The 18338-nt window shown below is 41.9% G+C and overlaps 1 protein-coding gene across 2 annotated transcripts in view; it reads left to right on the top strand.

Moving 5' to 3' along the window:
* LOC132908513 (beta-1-syntrophin) overlaps window positions 1-18338 on the top strand; it is a 369364-nt gene that overhangs the window by 199271 nt on the left and 151755 nt on the right. For both annotated transcript variants that reach the window (XM_060962557.1, XM_060962559.1), the window contains exon 3: window positions 7168-7356. In XM_060962557.1, the coding sequence (XP_060818540.1) occupies window positions 7168-7356 (189 nt within the window). The remainder of the gene's footprint in view (window positions 1-7167; window positions 7357-18338) is intronic.

Here is an 18338-nt window from a genome sequence, read left to right as displayed (position 1 = left end):
TTTTATATTCTATAACTGCGAATATCTAAGTAAACATATTTAAAAACCTGGCCGCAATTAAAATTGTAAAAGACATTTATTACTTACTTTTCGAATGATCGTCTTATATTAAATCCTCAAACTGATGCCCTTCCGTAAATATGCGTCGCCGGAAACGATGAGTGACAGATTCTAACGATCTGTATAAGCTTCTATTTTCCCTTCGCCTTTTATTCAAGAATTCGCTGTATCGAGGAAAAATGTTTTCCACCAAGAGGTCGTCTGAATATAAAATTTGGAAATTTCTTTCAAATTCTTCGATAGCGTATCAATTAACGCGATGTCCGGAAGTAATCAGAGTTAATAGTATCGTTAAATTTCTGACCCGCGATATATGTTGAGTAAAATAGGGAAATATCTAAGACAGTTTCTCCAGTTTCCACCGTAAGCTGGAATCGTTCGGACCCAACGAAATCCCGAATAAATTTCGGGGAAGAACAGGTCGTATTGCCCCACGAAGGAAATTTGAATGTAAATCATACGATTACGCGAGAGCCGCGAAAAAGGGGTAGATTCCCGGACGTTTCTTATCCGGAGGCATCCTTCCTCGGTCGGCGAATAAAAATCTCGAGGGATCAGTCGCGTTCCCGTGACGACCCAGGCGTTTAATCTAACGAAACTTATCCCGAGAAGAAAGCTCACCGAACCGGTAACATCATCTTATTTACCGGATCAAATACAATATTACACGGGAGAAATATCATATCGATAAGTTCACGGATTCTCGTCAATTTTAATTTCTTGCTACCTCTAACAAATGCATGTAATGGCGTTAAAAATTGAATTGTAAACTTGGTCCTTTGCGATAATGGAGCGTAAAATGCAATGCTTCCGGCTAGATTCCTTCTTAATTATTAGATTGATAATTGTTACTTATTATTAATCCTTGAATTGCTGTAAATAATCCTATTATAGCGTCGATCTACGTGTCATATTGATTTACATATCATCTTCCGTTTGTTCTTGTATTCTTCCGAATTATTAAAGTCAATCTTTGTTACGGTGTCGTAGAAATAACGTTTCATATAATATCAAATGTATAACGCTTCCTCGTTTCTGTCGATTGATGCAAGAGAATTGCCTAATTGCTCCTAGCAGCGTATATTTTCAGTTTACGAAGTGAAACATTGTTCCATCACGAATGTTGATAATGTTGGTACATAGAGCGTAAAATTTACGAACGTTTGGCACGCTCGCTGCCGCGTCTCGCGGATTCGTTCAATATTCATGCAAGCTTGTTCATGGGAACAAGATCATCTGTACATTTTTCTGGTGGACGCGGGTTCCAGTCTGAGCCAACGGAATAAATCGGCTTTGCCAGTGTGCATAGCACGTATAAGGAAGAGCTGCTCGTAAATAGCGAAAGGATCCTCGCGTGAGAGGATATTTTCTGTTCTGGCGTCGCTGCAAAGTGCCGTTTACCACCTGTCGATCACAGTACCGGGACCACAGGTGGCGAACCCTTTTAAAGCGATTCATCTCGCCTTCTTGATCATCCTTTCGCATCTCACTGTAGCGTTATATTCCAGTAACTTCGTTTCGCGTGATCGTACATTGATTCGAGTATCGATCTCGTGGTTGTGAGGCCAGATAACACTTTGACTGCCACGCCGAAATCACATGTTTCGCTCAGGACGCCATGGGAGTATTTTTATTATTCAAAGCACATAATGGCAAAATAATAATAAATTGATCTAAGACAACATTCTTCCCCAATGGACCGTTTATCTTATTGATGGTCATGGGTGACTACTGTGGTACCAATAACAGTCGATAACGACATATTATAACAAGGTTCCGTTTATTTCAACAGACCATTCGCATTCGTTATTTCGTCATAAGCAAAACGTGCAGAATATATTGTTGAAACGTGTAGAAGATATTAGTAAACAGTGTTTGCTCATTCTACACATAATAGTAAGGTATGTGTACACTTCTAACTTCAATTACATGATTATAAAGCAGCATTCACGATTATTTCCTAAGGTGTGTTTATAATAATATTCGTAGATTACTGTTAGAATTTAGTCTTGAAGTTAAGATTAATAATCTGTGGAAGACACAATGTTTATGTTGAAATAATATTCAGTGATGTTTATTAAACTGAATTGCAGGACCAAATGTATACAAGCGAGTGATATAATTAACAACGTATACAAGAATTGTTGATTGTTGGCCAGTTACTTTCAGACTAGACTTAGGTAGTAACCCATGATCCCATAATACTTTGAACCCCACTCTCTATACAGTAATGAATATGACCTGTGTAAGTGTCCTGTTCAAATGCCTCTGTGGGTGTCTGTGAAGGGTATTGTGCCTATGCGTGAAATATCGTTGTATTCCAACAATTACCCCTCAAAGATATGAATGCAAACACAGTGCACCGTTACATGCAAGATTTGTTCTCATTTTTTTTAATTGATGTTCTAATAAAAATGTTTAATCGTTCAATGGGGCACTTTTTATTTCAAAGTATCTTCTATTTATCGGTTATATTCAAAATGCCCTGTTAATTTTCATTCAATTTTTACAATTGTAAGAAGTTCAAGCGCTCCGGTCACCAATGATCACCGTGACAGTCAAAGTGATAATAGCATACGCCAGTCGCACGTGCGTTTCCGCTTTGGTCTCGGATACTTCCCCGGATTATTTGCATTCGGTTCTAATTCTGGCTAATGTAGCTACAAATATGCTATTGTAATTATTAGCTCGGAATTCGTTCACTTTATTGGTCAATAGCATTACATTCTATGAAACTAGAATTACATTCGACAATAACATAGAAATAATACAATGTAACTCTCACTCAACACAATTCAATTCGCTTAAATCTTATCTAATTTTACACGATTCATACGAGACTCTTTCATTTTCCAATCGTACTACGTTCTCAATAATCTTACACCAACATTACGTATTCTTGTCACGTGGAATCTTCAGGTAATTTTTAATAACCGTAGAATAATTATCTGCTCGATTCTTCATCGTTCATCATCTTTCCGTGTTCTTGTTCTCACAGTAACAAATTATCAAGATTTCACGTGTGCTTCGTTCGAATTCTCCAACAAAGATGTCCGGTCCCATACGTTTCTGGCAAAGTCTAAGAATAGGTCGATCGAGACGATCCATTCTTCATCGGGATTTGAATTTTAGAATGGTGCATCGGTACACCTACCTACCGATCTGGGATAAATTTCCGTGCAATTTCAATACCAGATGATTCCCCTTGTAGACGCAAGCCACCCTTTTTTGTCCCTCTCTGTATACACGGGGCTATGCCGAGGCGGTGGGATAAGACGAACGGATGGTTGCCTCGCCGGATATTAAAAATATCTTCCGTCGGCAGCGGACAGCGATCGACTTCCGGTTTATCCGTTTTCCTCTTATTTCGAACGCGTCGCCGGAGCTCGATCGGTCGCCTTCAAACTGTCCTCGTCTCTTCTTTCTTCTGACTCGTTTCTGTCGATGTTTCTCCCATACCGTTCCTGTTATGAATTTTGATGCACACAAACGATATATGATATACCTGCGTATCATATGATACTCGTACATATCGGAGAGACCAGAGAAGTTGTTGGAAGTTGGCGAAGTTCGGAAAGATTCGAGCGTTTAACTAATCCTAATGCGGAAATTGATTCCATTCCCTAAGGAAAACTAATGTTCTACCTGCAAGTTGTTCTTAGAGAGTTGCTAAAGTAGATTAGCAGTAGCGAGCTCCGGGGATGTTGCATATTCCAGAAACCAGCGTATTTTGCTGTAACGTGGTCTCGTTGCGAGTGTCTCTAATTCCGAAGATAAAGTCCTAACAGTTCTACCATTCGCATAGACGTATCTTAATAGAAATTCCAATTACCTGCAGCGTTCTAGAGTGACTCGATAGACACCTATTTTCATGATTCTTTAACTCGTCTTTGTATCACCAGTAATCATTTTATAAAGCCTACTTCCTCCCACACCCACTTAATTGATTTATTGTTTCACGATTTAGTCAGCTATGGATACGTATTTTCATTCGGCTTTTCATTCCGCTCTCGTTGCTTTTTTTTTTAACGATACATTCATGTCGAGTAATCTAATCAGAGGAATATTTTTTCGAGTGGGATCTCTTAATTATATTAATGGAGCGTTAAAAAGTAGCGTCAACGTTGGACGCCACTCATCGAGCTTTGTATCCCATTACCTTTGTGTTCCCTTCCGAGACCGCATAAACAGAAAGCGTATTTCGACTTTCAAATATTTTGTGAATTTCCCGGGTTTTTCCTCCTTGACCTCTTCTCTGACGTCGAAAACGCTACTTACTGCCTTTTCAGAGTCACTAACTGCTTGTTTGTCGTCTTAAAATCTTCCAGGATTATGAGTAATTTCGATGCAAATACTTCGACAACGTCGTTTGTATGTCAATCTATACAAAACTTTTCCGTGCTTTCTTCTAACTTGTTGATTATTCTTATATTATTATATTTGGATGTCTGCGGAAATTGAGAAAATAGAAAGCAGTCTAAATTCACAGACACAGATGATTGGATATTAAATAAAATTGTCCGTGGAAGAAGTCGAGGGTGATTTAATCTGCTAAATTGAAGAGCTGTGTTAATAAAAGGGAAAAGAAGCAAGATAATAAGGGAGAGGAAAATAGCGGAAATGCACCAAGGATAAATGCTTGATTTATAAAAATGATTAATTTGTAAAATTTTTAAGTGGAAACGCTCATTTACGATCCTACAATCGTTTGTTATTAGACTTAGTTATATAATCGAACAAACGCTTGGCGATATCAAGATCGTTCCTCTTGCACGATTCATCGTGAAATTCACTTCACGCGCGAAAATTATCTAGGGGAGAGCCGCGGATTTCGTTATCGGCCGCGTCGATCGAGCGAAATTGCCAGCCTCGAGAATGGGAGGGCCAACGACGATCGGCCTCGAATACGCGATCGAAATTATAGGTGGCCGCGTTCGGTGAAGCTCGTTCGCTCGCGTGTCGAACGCGCGCGGAAAATTGCACAGCAGGTTCCGGTCGGTGCGCGGACGCCCAGAACGTTTCGAGTTTTTGTGGACCACACGACGATCGCGCTCGTCCAGACAGAATTTTCGACATGCCACGATTCGGATCTCGACTCGTGGCTTTCCAAAATTCCACGAAATCCAAGTAAAAGCGTATGAGCGTAGTCCATATTCGATATTCGTTTTTCGATGCATCGACGTGATTTTCAGGCAAAATGGTGAATCATAGAAGTTTTTGGAATCCGGTCACCTGGCTATCCATGTGCTTTATAATATAATCTATGTTGCCAATTACCAATTTCCAGGCTTACGAAAATGTTCATTTCAATAGTTCTGGAAATCAGACGTTTGCAGTGTGTTTTAACGGCTATCGCAACATTCGTAGAAACAAAGACAAGTATTGTCTATCCGGAGAATTATCGCGGATCACGATGCGCTAGGATAAGAACGTCGATGACCGACGACCAGATTTATCCGGCCAATATTAGCGAATGAAATTCTATGGTGACGCGAGCGGTAATCCAATTGGATGGAAATCGGGGACAAACAGTCGTGTCGCGTACACGAGCGCGTCTAATTATTAATAATGCGACGAATCACTGGACAGATGGATGGCTGTTTGCGCCGCTCAGTGAACGAGATTGGTTACTCGGGACTTGTATTACGACCACGGTGTACGTCGCTTATCAATGGACATCGTTGAAATTGCTACCATGTTTACCGAACCAGCCACGTTGTGCACGATGAGGGAGAAAAGATTCTGTCGGAGCAGATAGATTGACAAGCAAATGGTTATGATTAGAGTTTACGATGAATGAAAGACATTAGCGTATCCGTGTACTGCTGATTACCTGAGAAAATTTGAGTAAACTACGTCCATTAACAACGCTGCTATATTCTCCACACACACACACACATACACACACATATACACGCATGCACGCACGTACCATCGACTCCTGCTTCTAAAAAGAACTAGTCGTAAACCCACGGTTTACTCCGCGTAGATCGGTAATTTCGGTAACGAGAATCGAAGCACGGTCGGAAATTCCAGGACGAGGAATAGGAGGGCCAAAAGGCCGGTCGATATTCCACCGATCAGTTCGATATTAAGCCACGTCTTTCCTCCAGGAGAACGTATCCCGACTTTACGACCGGTTTTTACGGGATTCCTGCGAATTCGCCGTTCGCCCGAGGGTGTCGGTTACTCTGCCACCCTCTGAGCGTGTGTTACATGTTTCAGTATTTCGGTTAGCTCGTGTCAGGATTGCAGACTATTCCCGCGCACCTTCGTATCCCCTCTGCTCTTCTCCGTTTTACCACTCACCCCTCATCGTTCGTAACCCCTCCTGTGCTCGTGCACAGTGTGTTCCTTCGAACTTTAACGAGTTTGTCCTATATGTAATCGCGTCGGTGGCACAGCAACGTCGAAACATCAACGACAAATTGGATTTTGAAACAGTCTGTACGTGACCGCGGTACCGTATCTCGCAGACGCTTCGATGGCGAAACACAGATCCGGCCGGGGTACGATTTACGAGGCTCGCCTCGGTTTGTTCCACTGTCGGCCAGGTACGCGGCAAATTTCAAGGCTCGACGCCGTAAAAACAACGAAGAATCAGCGTTCTCCTATCTGCACTACTTATGCATCATCCACGAAATGGCACCTGGTTGTTCGTGACTCTTCATCGAACGACCACGATCTAAGTATTAGGTTGTCCGAAAAGTTTCTTTCGTTTTATGAGGAAATAATAGACGCACAACGTTTTTTGTTTTATATTATTTTCTCGAATTACGTACGATCCATTTTGTTCTGTTGAGATAAGCACCGCGACATTTCACAAACTTGGTTTCACGTTTGTATAAAGATGCACTGTTGTAAAAAGAAAGTGTTTGCGAAAGAATGATACTTTCCAGACAATTTAATAGATTTTGATAATATCATCGATCGGTCGAAAGTTTAAGGCTGAATCTACTTATAGAGATAGAAATTTTTAAACTAGAAAGCGTTCTTGTCAAAATCTTGACGGTTTCTCCTGTTTCCATTGTTTTATTTTCCACTAAAGCTTACGATTTTGAGTGTCGAAACAAAAATCTCTGACAGTTGGCCATTTTTCTGTTGCAGTGAAATACCTGAGGGAGGTGACACCATACTTTAGGAAGGCTTCGATCATCCAGGAGGTTGGCTGGGAACTGCAGCGTGGATTCCTGAGTGCGACGCCTCCACCTCCAAAGTCACCACCGCGAGCGGATACGCGTTATCTGCCGTTGCAACTCTGCAGACTCACCAGGGCTCATCCTTCCTCCGATCCCGGTAAGTTCTTCCATCTCTGCGTTATCTGCGTACACGCGTTGCTTAATTCCTGCCGCCACATCGAGCGCGGTTCGCCCGACCGAACGTCGCCGAGGTGAACTCGACGAAATTGCTGAACGGGAGCGTGAAAGCGTAAAACGTGTCGACCCAACGCGAAAATGTTAATTAACGTTGACCCTACGTTAAATGAACGGTTTCACTCACTTGCCGGCCCTTCTGTCATATTTCGTTGCTAGGTTTTATTCCAAATCGAAATGTTTCTTTTTGGATAAAAAAATGTTTAAAAAGGATAAAAGATTTTCTTTGGATAGGACGTTGAATGTTTCGTAGATCGTCTTTATCTTGCAATATCACACTCGTGAAGCGTGGTTATTTATGGTTTGACAAAGACAAATTGTATTTGTAAGAAAGTTAGTTTTCCAAGGCCTTTAAATTACATGATTGATTGGTAACGTCTCGATATGTATCAATATTGGCAAATTTGACACAGTGTTTTATAGAGATGAATGGATAACGATTGCTTAAGTAGATACTAGAAGAATAGTCAGACACGCAGTTAAATTTTCATTTCGTATTTATTTTCTTCGTACAGTTAGGTTTAGCACGAGAATACAATTCGACGTTTCTAACAGAAATTTGTTAGATCGATAAGGGTGCATTTTTGGAGGGACTTAAATGATTCTTTGTAAGATACATGGGCAGAAGCATATATCTTATCTCCGATATAAATTCTGTATTTTGGACATAGGTATTTCCGTTATTTGTAGCATCAGTTAGTTACCGTGAGTTATTTAATTTCAACCCTCTGAGGTAATAACAAATTCTTCAGCTTCGGCCTTAATTGCTTCGGTTGTGGTATTTGGCGTGTAAAAATGGTGAAAAACGAGGATAGCGATAGTTTTGTTCTAATGATACACAGCGAGTTGTGGAAGTTTCACGAGAGACCACCGGATAGGAGTTAAAAAACTAGTCGAAGCGCGAGTTGGCAAATCGAATAAACGAGGCGAAATTTCTCTTGCCCCGCACGTTTAGAAGTAAACGTTTCAGCAGAACATACCCGGGATTACGTGCACAAGCCGCGTCTCGTGGGTGGCGCTCCTCTCGAGAGCTGCATGCTCAGCGACCGAGATAATGACAGCCATAACGCAATTAACCCGTTTCTGGCATTACAGTCGAACGACCGTGCACGGCGCCAGCGTGCCGCGAGTTTGACAGTCAATTATCGTCTAATAGAATGGGGACTCTGCGCGAGAAAATCTTCATCGCGATTACATGTGTCGTGACACACAGCTCAGCCTCCCTTTCGAGCTTTTCTTCTCTCTTTTTCCTTTATTTCTCGGTCTGGAAATTAAATTAGTATGAATTTCTCAAAGAATAAAAGACTTAATTTCATATGTTTGTTTGTCTCTCTTTAAAAGGTATCTTAAGAGTATGCAAAATTATAATCTCCGAGATAAATTAAAAAAAAGATAATATTTGTAATTTCATTACTTTTGTACCAATTGTACCACATTTTGTACTACCTTTTTACCAATATAATTTCTGATCTCAATTAATCTTAAACCATTCGCAATGGATGGCGTATTAGTGCATCAAAAATTCACTGACGGTCTTCTTTTTTCTTTCTCAATGGTTGAAGTAGACTACTTATCGTAACAGACGAATGTTATTCAATCCTTATCAAACATTATGTATCTCGAAGTATACTTAACCGAATACATATTTAGATTTCTTACATTGTTCTACTATCCGGTGCTTGAGTTTATGCAACTGCGCCTTTGCGATAAGTTGATCCTTAATTTTAAAATAGATTTCGCTAGTTTTGCAGCCCTTTCTCCTCACGCTGAGATTCTGCTTATATCGTGTAAGGTGTTTGAAGCAAGCGTGAATTAAGAGCGTCTCCTTTTTTTTCGATCGTCGCTTAAACTTAAGCAGGCTGCATCCGCGTCACTTCCGGGAGAACGTAACGCGATTCCGCCCCCCAGGCCCGAGCACAATAGGGGGAGGAACTCGTTTGCGTGTATACCAGATGGTGGTAAGTGGCTGCCCAGGCTTGAATGGATCCAGTTTTCATCGAGATGCCTTCGTCTGTTCTTTGAAGGGACACAACCACAAAGAAGGGGTTAGAAAAGAGTATCCGTCAGCCCTGCGCGTATCCAACGTCTAGTTAATGAAAGGCTAATGGGCTCTTAATTCTGTAGAGCTCCTTCTTCAATCCCCTTGCTTGGTCCCCTTCAAACTGTCAACCCTCCGACGTTCCTTTCTTCCCCCTTTTCTACCTTTTCAACCCTTTCCCCCTCGATAACTCTCTGCATTTGCCTAGGAGGAGGTTCCTTCGCGTTGTTGGAAAAGCATCGTCGACCGTTCGCCCGAAGGAACTGCGCGTTTCCCTCCGCTTTTGTCCCGTCACTCTTTCGTCGTTGCATCCTGCCCAAAGAATTCGTAAATAAAGCACCGTTTGCTCTCTGATTTTTTCCACCGTTATCTTTTATTCTCCTCGCTCTTGAACCATCAACCGAAGTCCCTCGACGGGGATTTCGTTTGTCTCTCTCGCCCACCTTACGCAATCTTCCTACCGTTGCTTCTCTCCGTCTATCACAGATTTCTATCGTTTTGTTGCCGTACGTTTGCGTTATCCGTGCCGTAGTCTTCGTCTTCCGCCAACTGGAAAAAGGAAATCGTGCCGTGCCCCCCGGAGAAAAACCTGCAGCACGGGAAAGTGTTCTGGTCGACTCGAAGGGGAAAAGGGAATCGTGCCGGCTCCGAGTATTGCGGAAAGCAATCAGAAGCGTGCTGTATCTTCCATTCGTATCTGCTTCGCGACGGTTAAGCTGGCTAGTCCGAGCTGGCTCTCGTCTCTTCCGGATACGTTATGGTATTTTTCGAGTCAACAGTTCCCGACGTGGAACCATGCCCGTTTCGATTCTGCCCGGCACATTGTCGTGTTTATCCTGTATTACTAGCACCGGATAGCTGACGGATCTAGAAATTGGCGGGGACGCGGTGGGCAAACATCGCACGGAAAAATGTCGTTAAATTCATCCGGAGTTTGCTCGTCAAATATTCAACGTTCTCGCTCTTCCGCGTCTCTGTTTGTCGTGTTCGTTCGTTTATCTTCGAGCCGGCGAGTTCCAGGTCGGAAATTAAAGAAACCGGTTCATCGTACGGGCAAGCAATAACAAACACGTACAGGTTGTTTCGCGAGGAGCTTGTACAAACGTACGTACTCCCAAGCTTTTCTCCAATCGATACCAAAAAAGTTGTACTTCGACCTTGCCTTTTAGTCGGACTTAGTATCCGCGAATGGTATCGATGCTTTTTTCAGCGGGCGGATTCGCGCGTTACGAACAAGCAGAAAGAATGGTAGACGTTAATGGGTTTTCTTTTTGCCCGTAGGACGAATGGTGAATGCATTGGTGCGGCGTCTGTGCTACGGTCGCGTTAAAATTTACGATAAATCTCGGGCCGGGGGTGGTTTCCATCAGCCGCGCGAGAAACGCGTCACGTTCGACCGGAATATCTTTTCAAAAGTTTATCCAGATTCCAGGGATTTCCGAGACGGTGGAGCTTATTTACAATTTATCGCGACACGTAGCGACGCCGTGTACGCTACTGACGGATGGGTAATTGTTATTTCGCACCTCTCGTCCCGCGACGTCGTAAAAATATGATTTTATACATTCGCCGCACCCACGGGAGCCTCCTGTCCCGCATCAGCTTTCCTCTCTTCGATCCCTGGCGAGTAGTCGCCTCTGATATCGCGTACCTTCTCTTTATGTTGCTCCACTATCTGCCCTACTTTTTCCCTTATTTTCTTTAGTAATGTATAACGTAGAAGAATCGATTATTCGCAGGCTTCTATTTTCATGCTCCTCTCATTCTTCGTTGCTTTTTTTTCATTCTGCGCTTCTTCTTCTTCTCTGTCTGTCTGTCTATTTCTCTCACTCTCTCTCTCTCTCTCTCTCTGTGTTGGTTAGTTGGAAAGAATTTTCTTACGTTCGTATTTGCTTCGTCTACCGAAAATTGAGAAAATCTGCACGACTGTAGACGAAGAATCACGAATGCCTTTTACCAAACATTGCGGTTAATACGTGGACAGATGGAAGACAGCGCGAATTCGTAAAACGAGAGAACGAAGACAGACTCGCCATTGACCGAAAGCAAGTACGGAATGGACGGTAGCCAGGCTCGTCGATATTAGAGGGGAAATGTATAAAAAAGGACAGCCAACGGACGGGAGAAAGGAACGGGGAAAAGAAGATATCGACTATCGTTCGCGGCTCTACCTACGAATTAAAACGGACCAGTGGACGCGTGAACGGTACAATGAAAATTGGCTAATTGAATTAGCGGGTAGCTGAGTGCGACCTGGATAGATAGAGGCTTCCATAACCAGAGCCGTCAGGTTTTAGATGGGTTCCATTAAAAGGAAGAGTGCCCCGTGAACCGCTGAAAGAACCAGCCCGGCTCATCCAATTAAAATCACCTGTTAATTGTACGAATATCGAGGAATCACAATGGTCTCGGCTCGCGCACGCGCCTCCTCGCTTGCGAAATCTTTCCTACCTGGCCGCTCCATCATCGTTGACCATGCGAATTGGACGAGAATTCCCTTGTACCCCTTTAACAAGAACCGATGTTGGCAAACTGACGAGAAAAAAGTATTTATCGCTTGGTTTACCCAAACTTCCATTATAAGTCGAGTACTCCATGACTAAAGATATGGCATCGATAATTCAACTGGTTGTAAAGTCGAATATTTCCCAATCGAATCGGTCATTTTATAGAGGAACCAAAGCGAGATACTCCTTTCGATTGCGTCTCGCCAACTTTCTAATTAATGCCTCGAAATGGTACTCGAACGAGCCACTCGCAATCAAACTCGCAATCACTCGTATGTATTCGTAGCGGTAGATCGAGTGCTTTGACCAGATCTATGATACACTTTCCATTCCATTCGAACCTCGTCGAATCAAATGAAACTTCAAATACGTCGATTCCCTCGTGTAAACGTGCACAAACACAGTCGATGGGTATGTGTATTTAGTTTTTCTCAAGGTAAATTCATTCGAGAATCCACGCGCTTCTACTTTCGATTCAGAGACACAACACGTCCGCGAACTAGGGGCTACACATAGACGAACGATGGGTGGAAATCGGTGAGGGTCGATGGTGGAAGCTCGAGATTCAACTGTACGCCACTGGTTGGCAGGGCGGAGGATGCGAGAGTTAAATTAGTTTCCGGGGCAAAAGCTAGCTGCCGCCTGGTTTTCAGGGCTAACCCCGTGTATAATTCCAGAACAGCTCCATCAGGCTGGAACCCACGAAGAACCTTCCATCCAAACCATCTACCATCCACTGCTGACGCCACTACCACCGCCACCCTTAGCCGCTATCAACCATCTACCCGACCCGTCCTTTGCGCGTTCGCCTTGCTAGACTTCGCGGGGGCTGCAGTTTGCGAAGTTAATTACCGTCGGATAATTGCGCTCTATATGCCGACCGACTGATTAACGAGCCTAGATCAGCCGGCAAGTCGCTTGTTCCCTCTTTTGTTTCCTTGTTCGGACAGAACGATTGTCTGTCCGGTGATTATGCCTCATGGGAAGCCTTTAAGTTTCATTGTCCGACTAGGCTTGTTTTCGCAACGGGTATACAGATTCTTACCTCTGTGAGAATTATTTCTTTGTTTCACGGGATTTAGATAGCAGCCTCGTTAGCATTTGAAGAAAGAGGCAAAGTTATTTCTAGCTTTGTTCGTAATTAGGTCTACCTAAATAGGATGATTTTTAGAAGAGTTATAGATGATCCGTATAAATTCTTAATTGTGGGAAAATTATTTCTATGTTGTATAAAGTGGTTGGTTAAATTATTCTCATTCATCGCACGTTGCTTGATCGGTTGAATGTTAATTCGAGATTATAGAGGAATCGTATCGGAGGGACAAAGCTTTGTTTGCGATCGTATTGCATTCGAATACTCAATTTCATGATTCGCTCGTGATCCTAACCACAGAGAAGGTTACTCGTTGTCTCCAAGAATTGATTCCTTTTGTACCATACTTAGGTCAAAGAATCCTTCAGTATCTGGGAACCAATCCATCGAAGCACCAAAAAGTATCGAACCATAAGTACAACAATTAGTCACACAAACGAACGCACAAACGTAACATCATATTTTGAACTTTCTCTACAATGGGAACAAACAGATGAGACGATTAAAGGTAGGCGAGATTTAACGCACATTGGAAATTTGCGGCGCGTTGTCCGGCGCGAAAAGGAGCTCGCGTAGGAACAAAGGGGGTGACGAAGGAAAGGGGTGAAAAAGGGCATAGGTAACGAACGTTCTAGAATTGCAACGGTGTTATCAGTAACAAGCGGAATTGCATTGTGCGTGGAAGACCCTCGGGCGTACGCTACCTGTTCTCATTACTATCCAGGCGTCCTGCGAATCGTAGCGGACGCGAGATGGCGCGTTGGCGCGTGCACGAAGCCGCGCGTGTGACCGTCGCTCAAGACTATTATCAGACCGTGTAGACTTCGTCTACGTCGTCTACGTCGTCGTGCACGGTTCCATTATCCTCTAATATCGTTACACGAGGTCGCGCCGCTACGGTTTGTAGAACCGACGGCCACGATAATGCCCGTTACACTAACGACAGGGATATCGTTACCGGCGATTGTGTCCGCGTACGTGACGTATCTATCTCGACCACTCTCTCGATTATTATTTAATAACGGAACCCTCGGGGTTTCCACTTCCGCTGCCAGCTTTGAGCGATCAAGGATAAGCGGACCTTCACATTCCAGATTTATTTGTTTATAGAACTTTTGACAGTCCGACGATGATCTTTTATTAGAATTATTAATACGTAATGTGTAGCTAAATGTGTTACAGTAGTACTACATATGATTTTTCATTCACATAACAGGAATGTACATTTAGATAAGTGGATTTGATTATTGATTTTCAGATTAAATGCATATTCGATACAATTCAATTGAATTCAGAGTTCATTTGTTCAGACAATAGGTAAAATTTCCTTCAAATAAACGAATTTCATGTAAATGGATTTCTGCTGTAATACGTAAATAATTGAAATTAAAGTGATACGCGAACATATCTCTGTCTCGATGAAACTGAATATCGCACTCACAGATGTATAGTAATTACGAAAAATAAGATGATAGAATTGGGGTAGCTCTGTTCTCTACAATAACTGTGTTCACATTAACTAGAAAATTCGAAGTTGGGCCGCAATTCTTTCTACAATACGTTACAGTCATCTGTAGTTAACGTTGGTATACAATGTCCTCGTTGCATCCTGCTATCGATAAAATCAATCCAGTTGTAAAAGAGAAATACAAATAAATCTTGGCGACGCATTCCCAACGTATTTGCATTTACGATTCAAGTCTAACAGTTTCGATTCACGGATGTGAGTAATACGCGCGAGGCAATCGTCGTGCACATGCTTGGACGTAAAATTTATTACCGTAGAACTGTAAAATTTAGCGTGGCCAGCGCATAACCGCTGTCCACGCGATCGTTACCTGTGACCGATGCGTCGGTCAGGTAACACCGCCCGTTGCAATCTGTTGCCACGATCGGGATGTAAAGTTTACATCGATGAAACGTAATTTCGTCGACAGTTTCGCCTGTCAGGCTATACACCGATGATCGATACAGCCTCTGTCGAGCGATCGTAGAACCGCAACTTCTCTCGCGGACCGTCGCCGATCGATATATCCGATTCCGAAAGTTTTCAACCCCTTAGAGCACGCGGTGAATTTAGGCTATAGCCTCGTCCCGATGGACTTTTAATTGCACCGTTTCCCGACGTTTTCATCGGGCGAAGTTCGAGGCAAGATTTCGGCATTTAGAATCGCTTTGCGTCTCGATCGTTTCACACGGTGCCAGACAGTCAAATGGAAACGACACGTTCTGAAATTTTAAAGCGGTTTTAGACGTCTCTCGGATCGTTCGAAACATCGCAGAAAAGAATATTGTCATTTAAAGGCTGTAAGGAAAGAGCACGATAAATCACATTTCCCTCTTTTTATAGAAGAGTATCTTTAAGATTCAACGTGTTCTCTACAAATTTCACGCCGAAAGTATCTTTAATTATCTCATAAAAGAATTTCTATTCGTACTATTAGATTATTCAACTTGCTGTGTTCTCTAATCTGTTCGAATGAACGAGGTTCTATTTTCATTATTAAATTAAAAATTGATATAGACGAGACAATTTTAGTGACAAGAAGAATAGTGTAAATGTAAAATTTTATTCAATTTTAATGGTACAATTTATATTTGACAGAAATAAAATATCACGCGAAAAGGAAATAGGTGTTATTAATTGCAGAATTAACTTATCCTCCATGGTTAATAAATCAAATGTGTCACCTAATAAAAGTTTGCGAAACTATTCGACGTGATCCAGTGTCATTTTCATGCATCCATAAAGATGAAACGAAGAATGGTGCGTGTAGTTGAAATAGTCAAACGGCAGTCGAAATGGTGATGGTAGACATTCTGTCTGCGTTCACGCAATTTCGTCGGTCGTGCATCATTTTGCGGGCAAAAACGTTCAGTGACACTCGTCGTGCGCACGCCCCTGCAGCCGGTCGTCAATTTCACCGGTCGACGGCGCGGCTTACTGCGAAAGTTATGAATTGCGGAACGTTGCGCGACGCCGGCAACTGCCTGGCCCGCCTTTCGTAAATTACCAGATGAAAATATACACCAGCCAGCTGGCTAGCCGGTAGATTGTTCGATCGCGACTGATAATCGAATAAAACGACGGAAATGTGGCCCTCGGGAGAAATATTTACCCCTCGTGCGCAGTTACAGATTAACGTTCGTGAAAAAACGAGCGAAAACGCGTGCAACGTTTGACAAACGCCGCCCTTTCGTCGCTACCCCACATAGAATACGCTCGTTTCAGTTTCGTTTCAGTTATTTGAACGCAATAGATATCAAGGGCCTGATTTGTTGATCCAATATTTTGAAGAATTTTAGCTCTCCAACGATCTGTCGATTTTAAATCTTTTTAGATTTCTGTCACGTCTGAAATTCGCTTTTCTCAAATATATGCTTCTTTGAAGTACATATCTTGAATATCTCGTGAATTTCGTAATCTCTGCACATGAATATTTATACACGAACATAAATTGTTCATCTTATTCCTTTTTTTTTTTTTTGTTTGCTTTGATTGTCCTGTAGTTTCCTTCTAAATGGTTAACGCTTTGACTGCAACGCCAAAATCACATGTTTCGCCCAGGACGCCACGAGAGTATTTTTATTGTTCAAAACATATAATGACAAAATAATAATAAATTGATGTAAGACAACATTCTTCCCCAATGGACCGTTTATCTTATTGGTGGCCACGGGTGACCACCGTGGCGCCTTAGTAACAGTTGATGGCGATATATTATATATTGTTGAAACGTGTAGAAGATATTAGTAAACAATGTTTGCTCATTCTACACATAATAGTAAGGTATGTGCACACTTCTAACTTCAATTACATGATTATAAAGCACCATTTACAATTATTTTCTAAGGTGTGTTTATAATAATATTCGTAGATTACTGTTAGAATTTAATCTTGAAGTTAAGATTAATAATCTGTGGAAGACACAATGTTTATGTTGAAATAATATTCAGTGATGTTTATTAAACAGAATTACAGAACCAAATGTATATAAACGAGTGATATAATTAACAATGTATACAAGAATTGTTGATTGTTGACCAGTTACTCTCAGACTAGACTTAGGTGGTAACCCATGATCCCTTAAATACTTTGAACCCCACTCTCTATACAGTAATGAGTATGACCTGTGTAAGCGTCCTGTTCAAATGCCTGTGTGGGTGTCCGTGTAAGGTATTGTGCCTATGCGTGAAATATCGTTGTATTCCAACAATTACCCCTCAAAGATATAGATGCAAACACAGTGCCCCGTTAGATGCAAGATTTGTTCTCATTTTTTTTTATTGGTGTTCTAATAAAAATGTTTAATCGTTCAATGGGGTTCTTTTCATTTCAAAGTATCTTCTATTTATCGGTTATATTCAAAATTCCCTAACTATAAATTTTCATACAATTTTTACAATTGTAAGAAGTTCAAGTGCTCCGGTCACCAATGACCACCGTGGCGTCACAGGAAAGACCGTGGCCAGTCATTATATGATCAACGTGGCACTCAAAGTGTTAATTTAAATCTTGACAACAAACAATCGGTCTCAATTTTTTGTCGGAATTAATCTTGACTTTAACTCAGCTTAAAAATATCAAAAATAATTTCACGAAGGATCCCAGTTTTTGGTAACGTTCACTGAAACCATATGACGGGCTTTAATCGTTTAAGAATCTTTAAATCTAATAAGAAAAATGTGCTTGCTGTATCCTCTACTTCAAATAAAACAAGTCGGCCATCGCTCTCTTTGCGAATATTCCTGGAGGAACAAAGTCAATCGTCCAAGTAGTCTCTTATTTCTGTCCTTCTTTGCATCTGTATAGCAGCAAGAACTCAACGAAGTACTCTCTGTGGACGAAATTCGATCTGAAAGTTTATCGAGCCACGTTTTATAGTATTCAGCTAGGCTTTATTTGTTTGAAACAGGGACGCTGTATTAGCTTGGCAAATCGATGTCCAAGAGTGGGAGGAGTACGGAAATATAAAACTCGGCTTTGTTCGAGAAATATCTATACGCCGTACGCCACGGGAATTGCGCGAATATTAAGAGATCCACCCAGGGAATGGCTAATATATCCGTGTCGCTTGTTTATTCGCAGCCAGATTAGAACCGGGACTGCAATCCCGCGAATCGATCGGATCCCCCAATCTGCTTCCGCAGTTGTCTCGCAACGTTCGCAGTTTTTTCTAGCATTTTATTCAAGAAACCTCTGGAATACCGGGAAAAATATCGGAAAATTTCCAAGCTCATTGGGGCTCCGATACATCGATAACTTA

Source organism: Bombus pascuorum, chromosome 7, assembly GCF_905332965.1.
Source record: "Bombus pascuorum chromosome 7, iyBomPasc1.1, whole genome shotgun sequence".
Classification (NCBI taxonomy): Eukaryota; Metazoa; Arthropoda; class Insecta; order Hymenoptera; family Apidae; genus Bombus; species Bombus pascuorum.
This window is presented reverse-complemented; position numbering and strand designations above follow the sequence as displayed.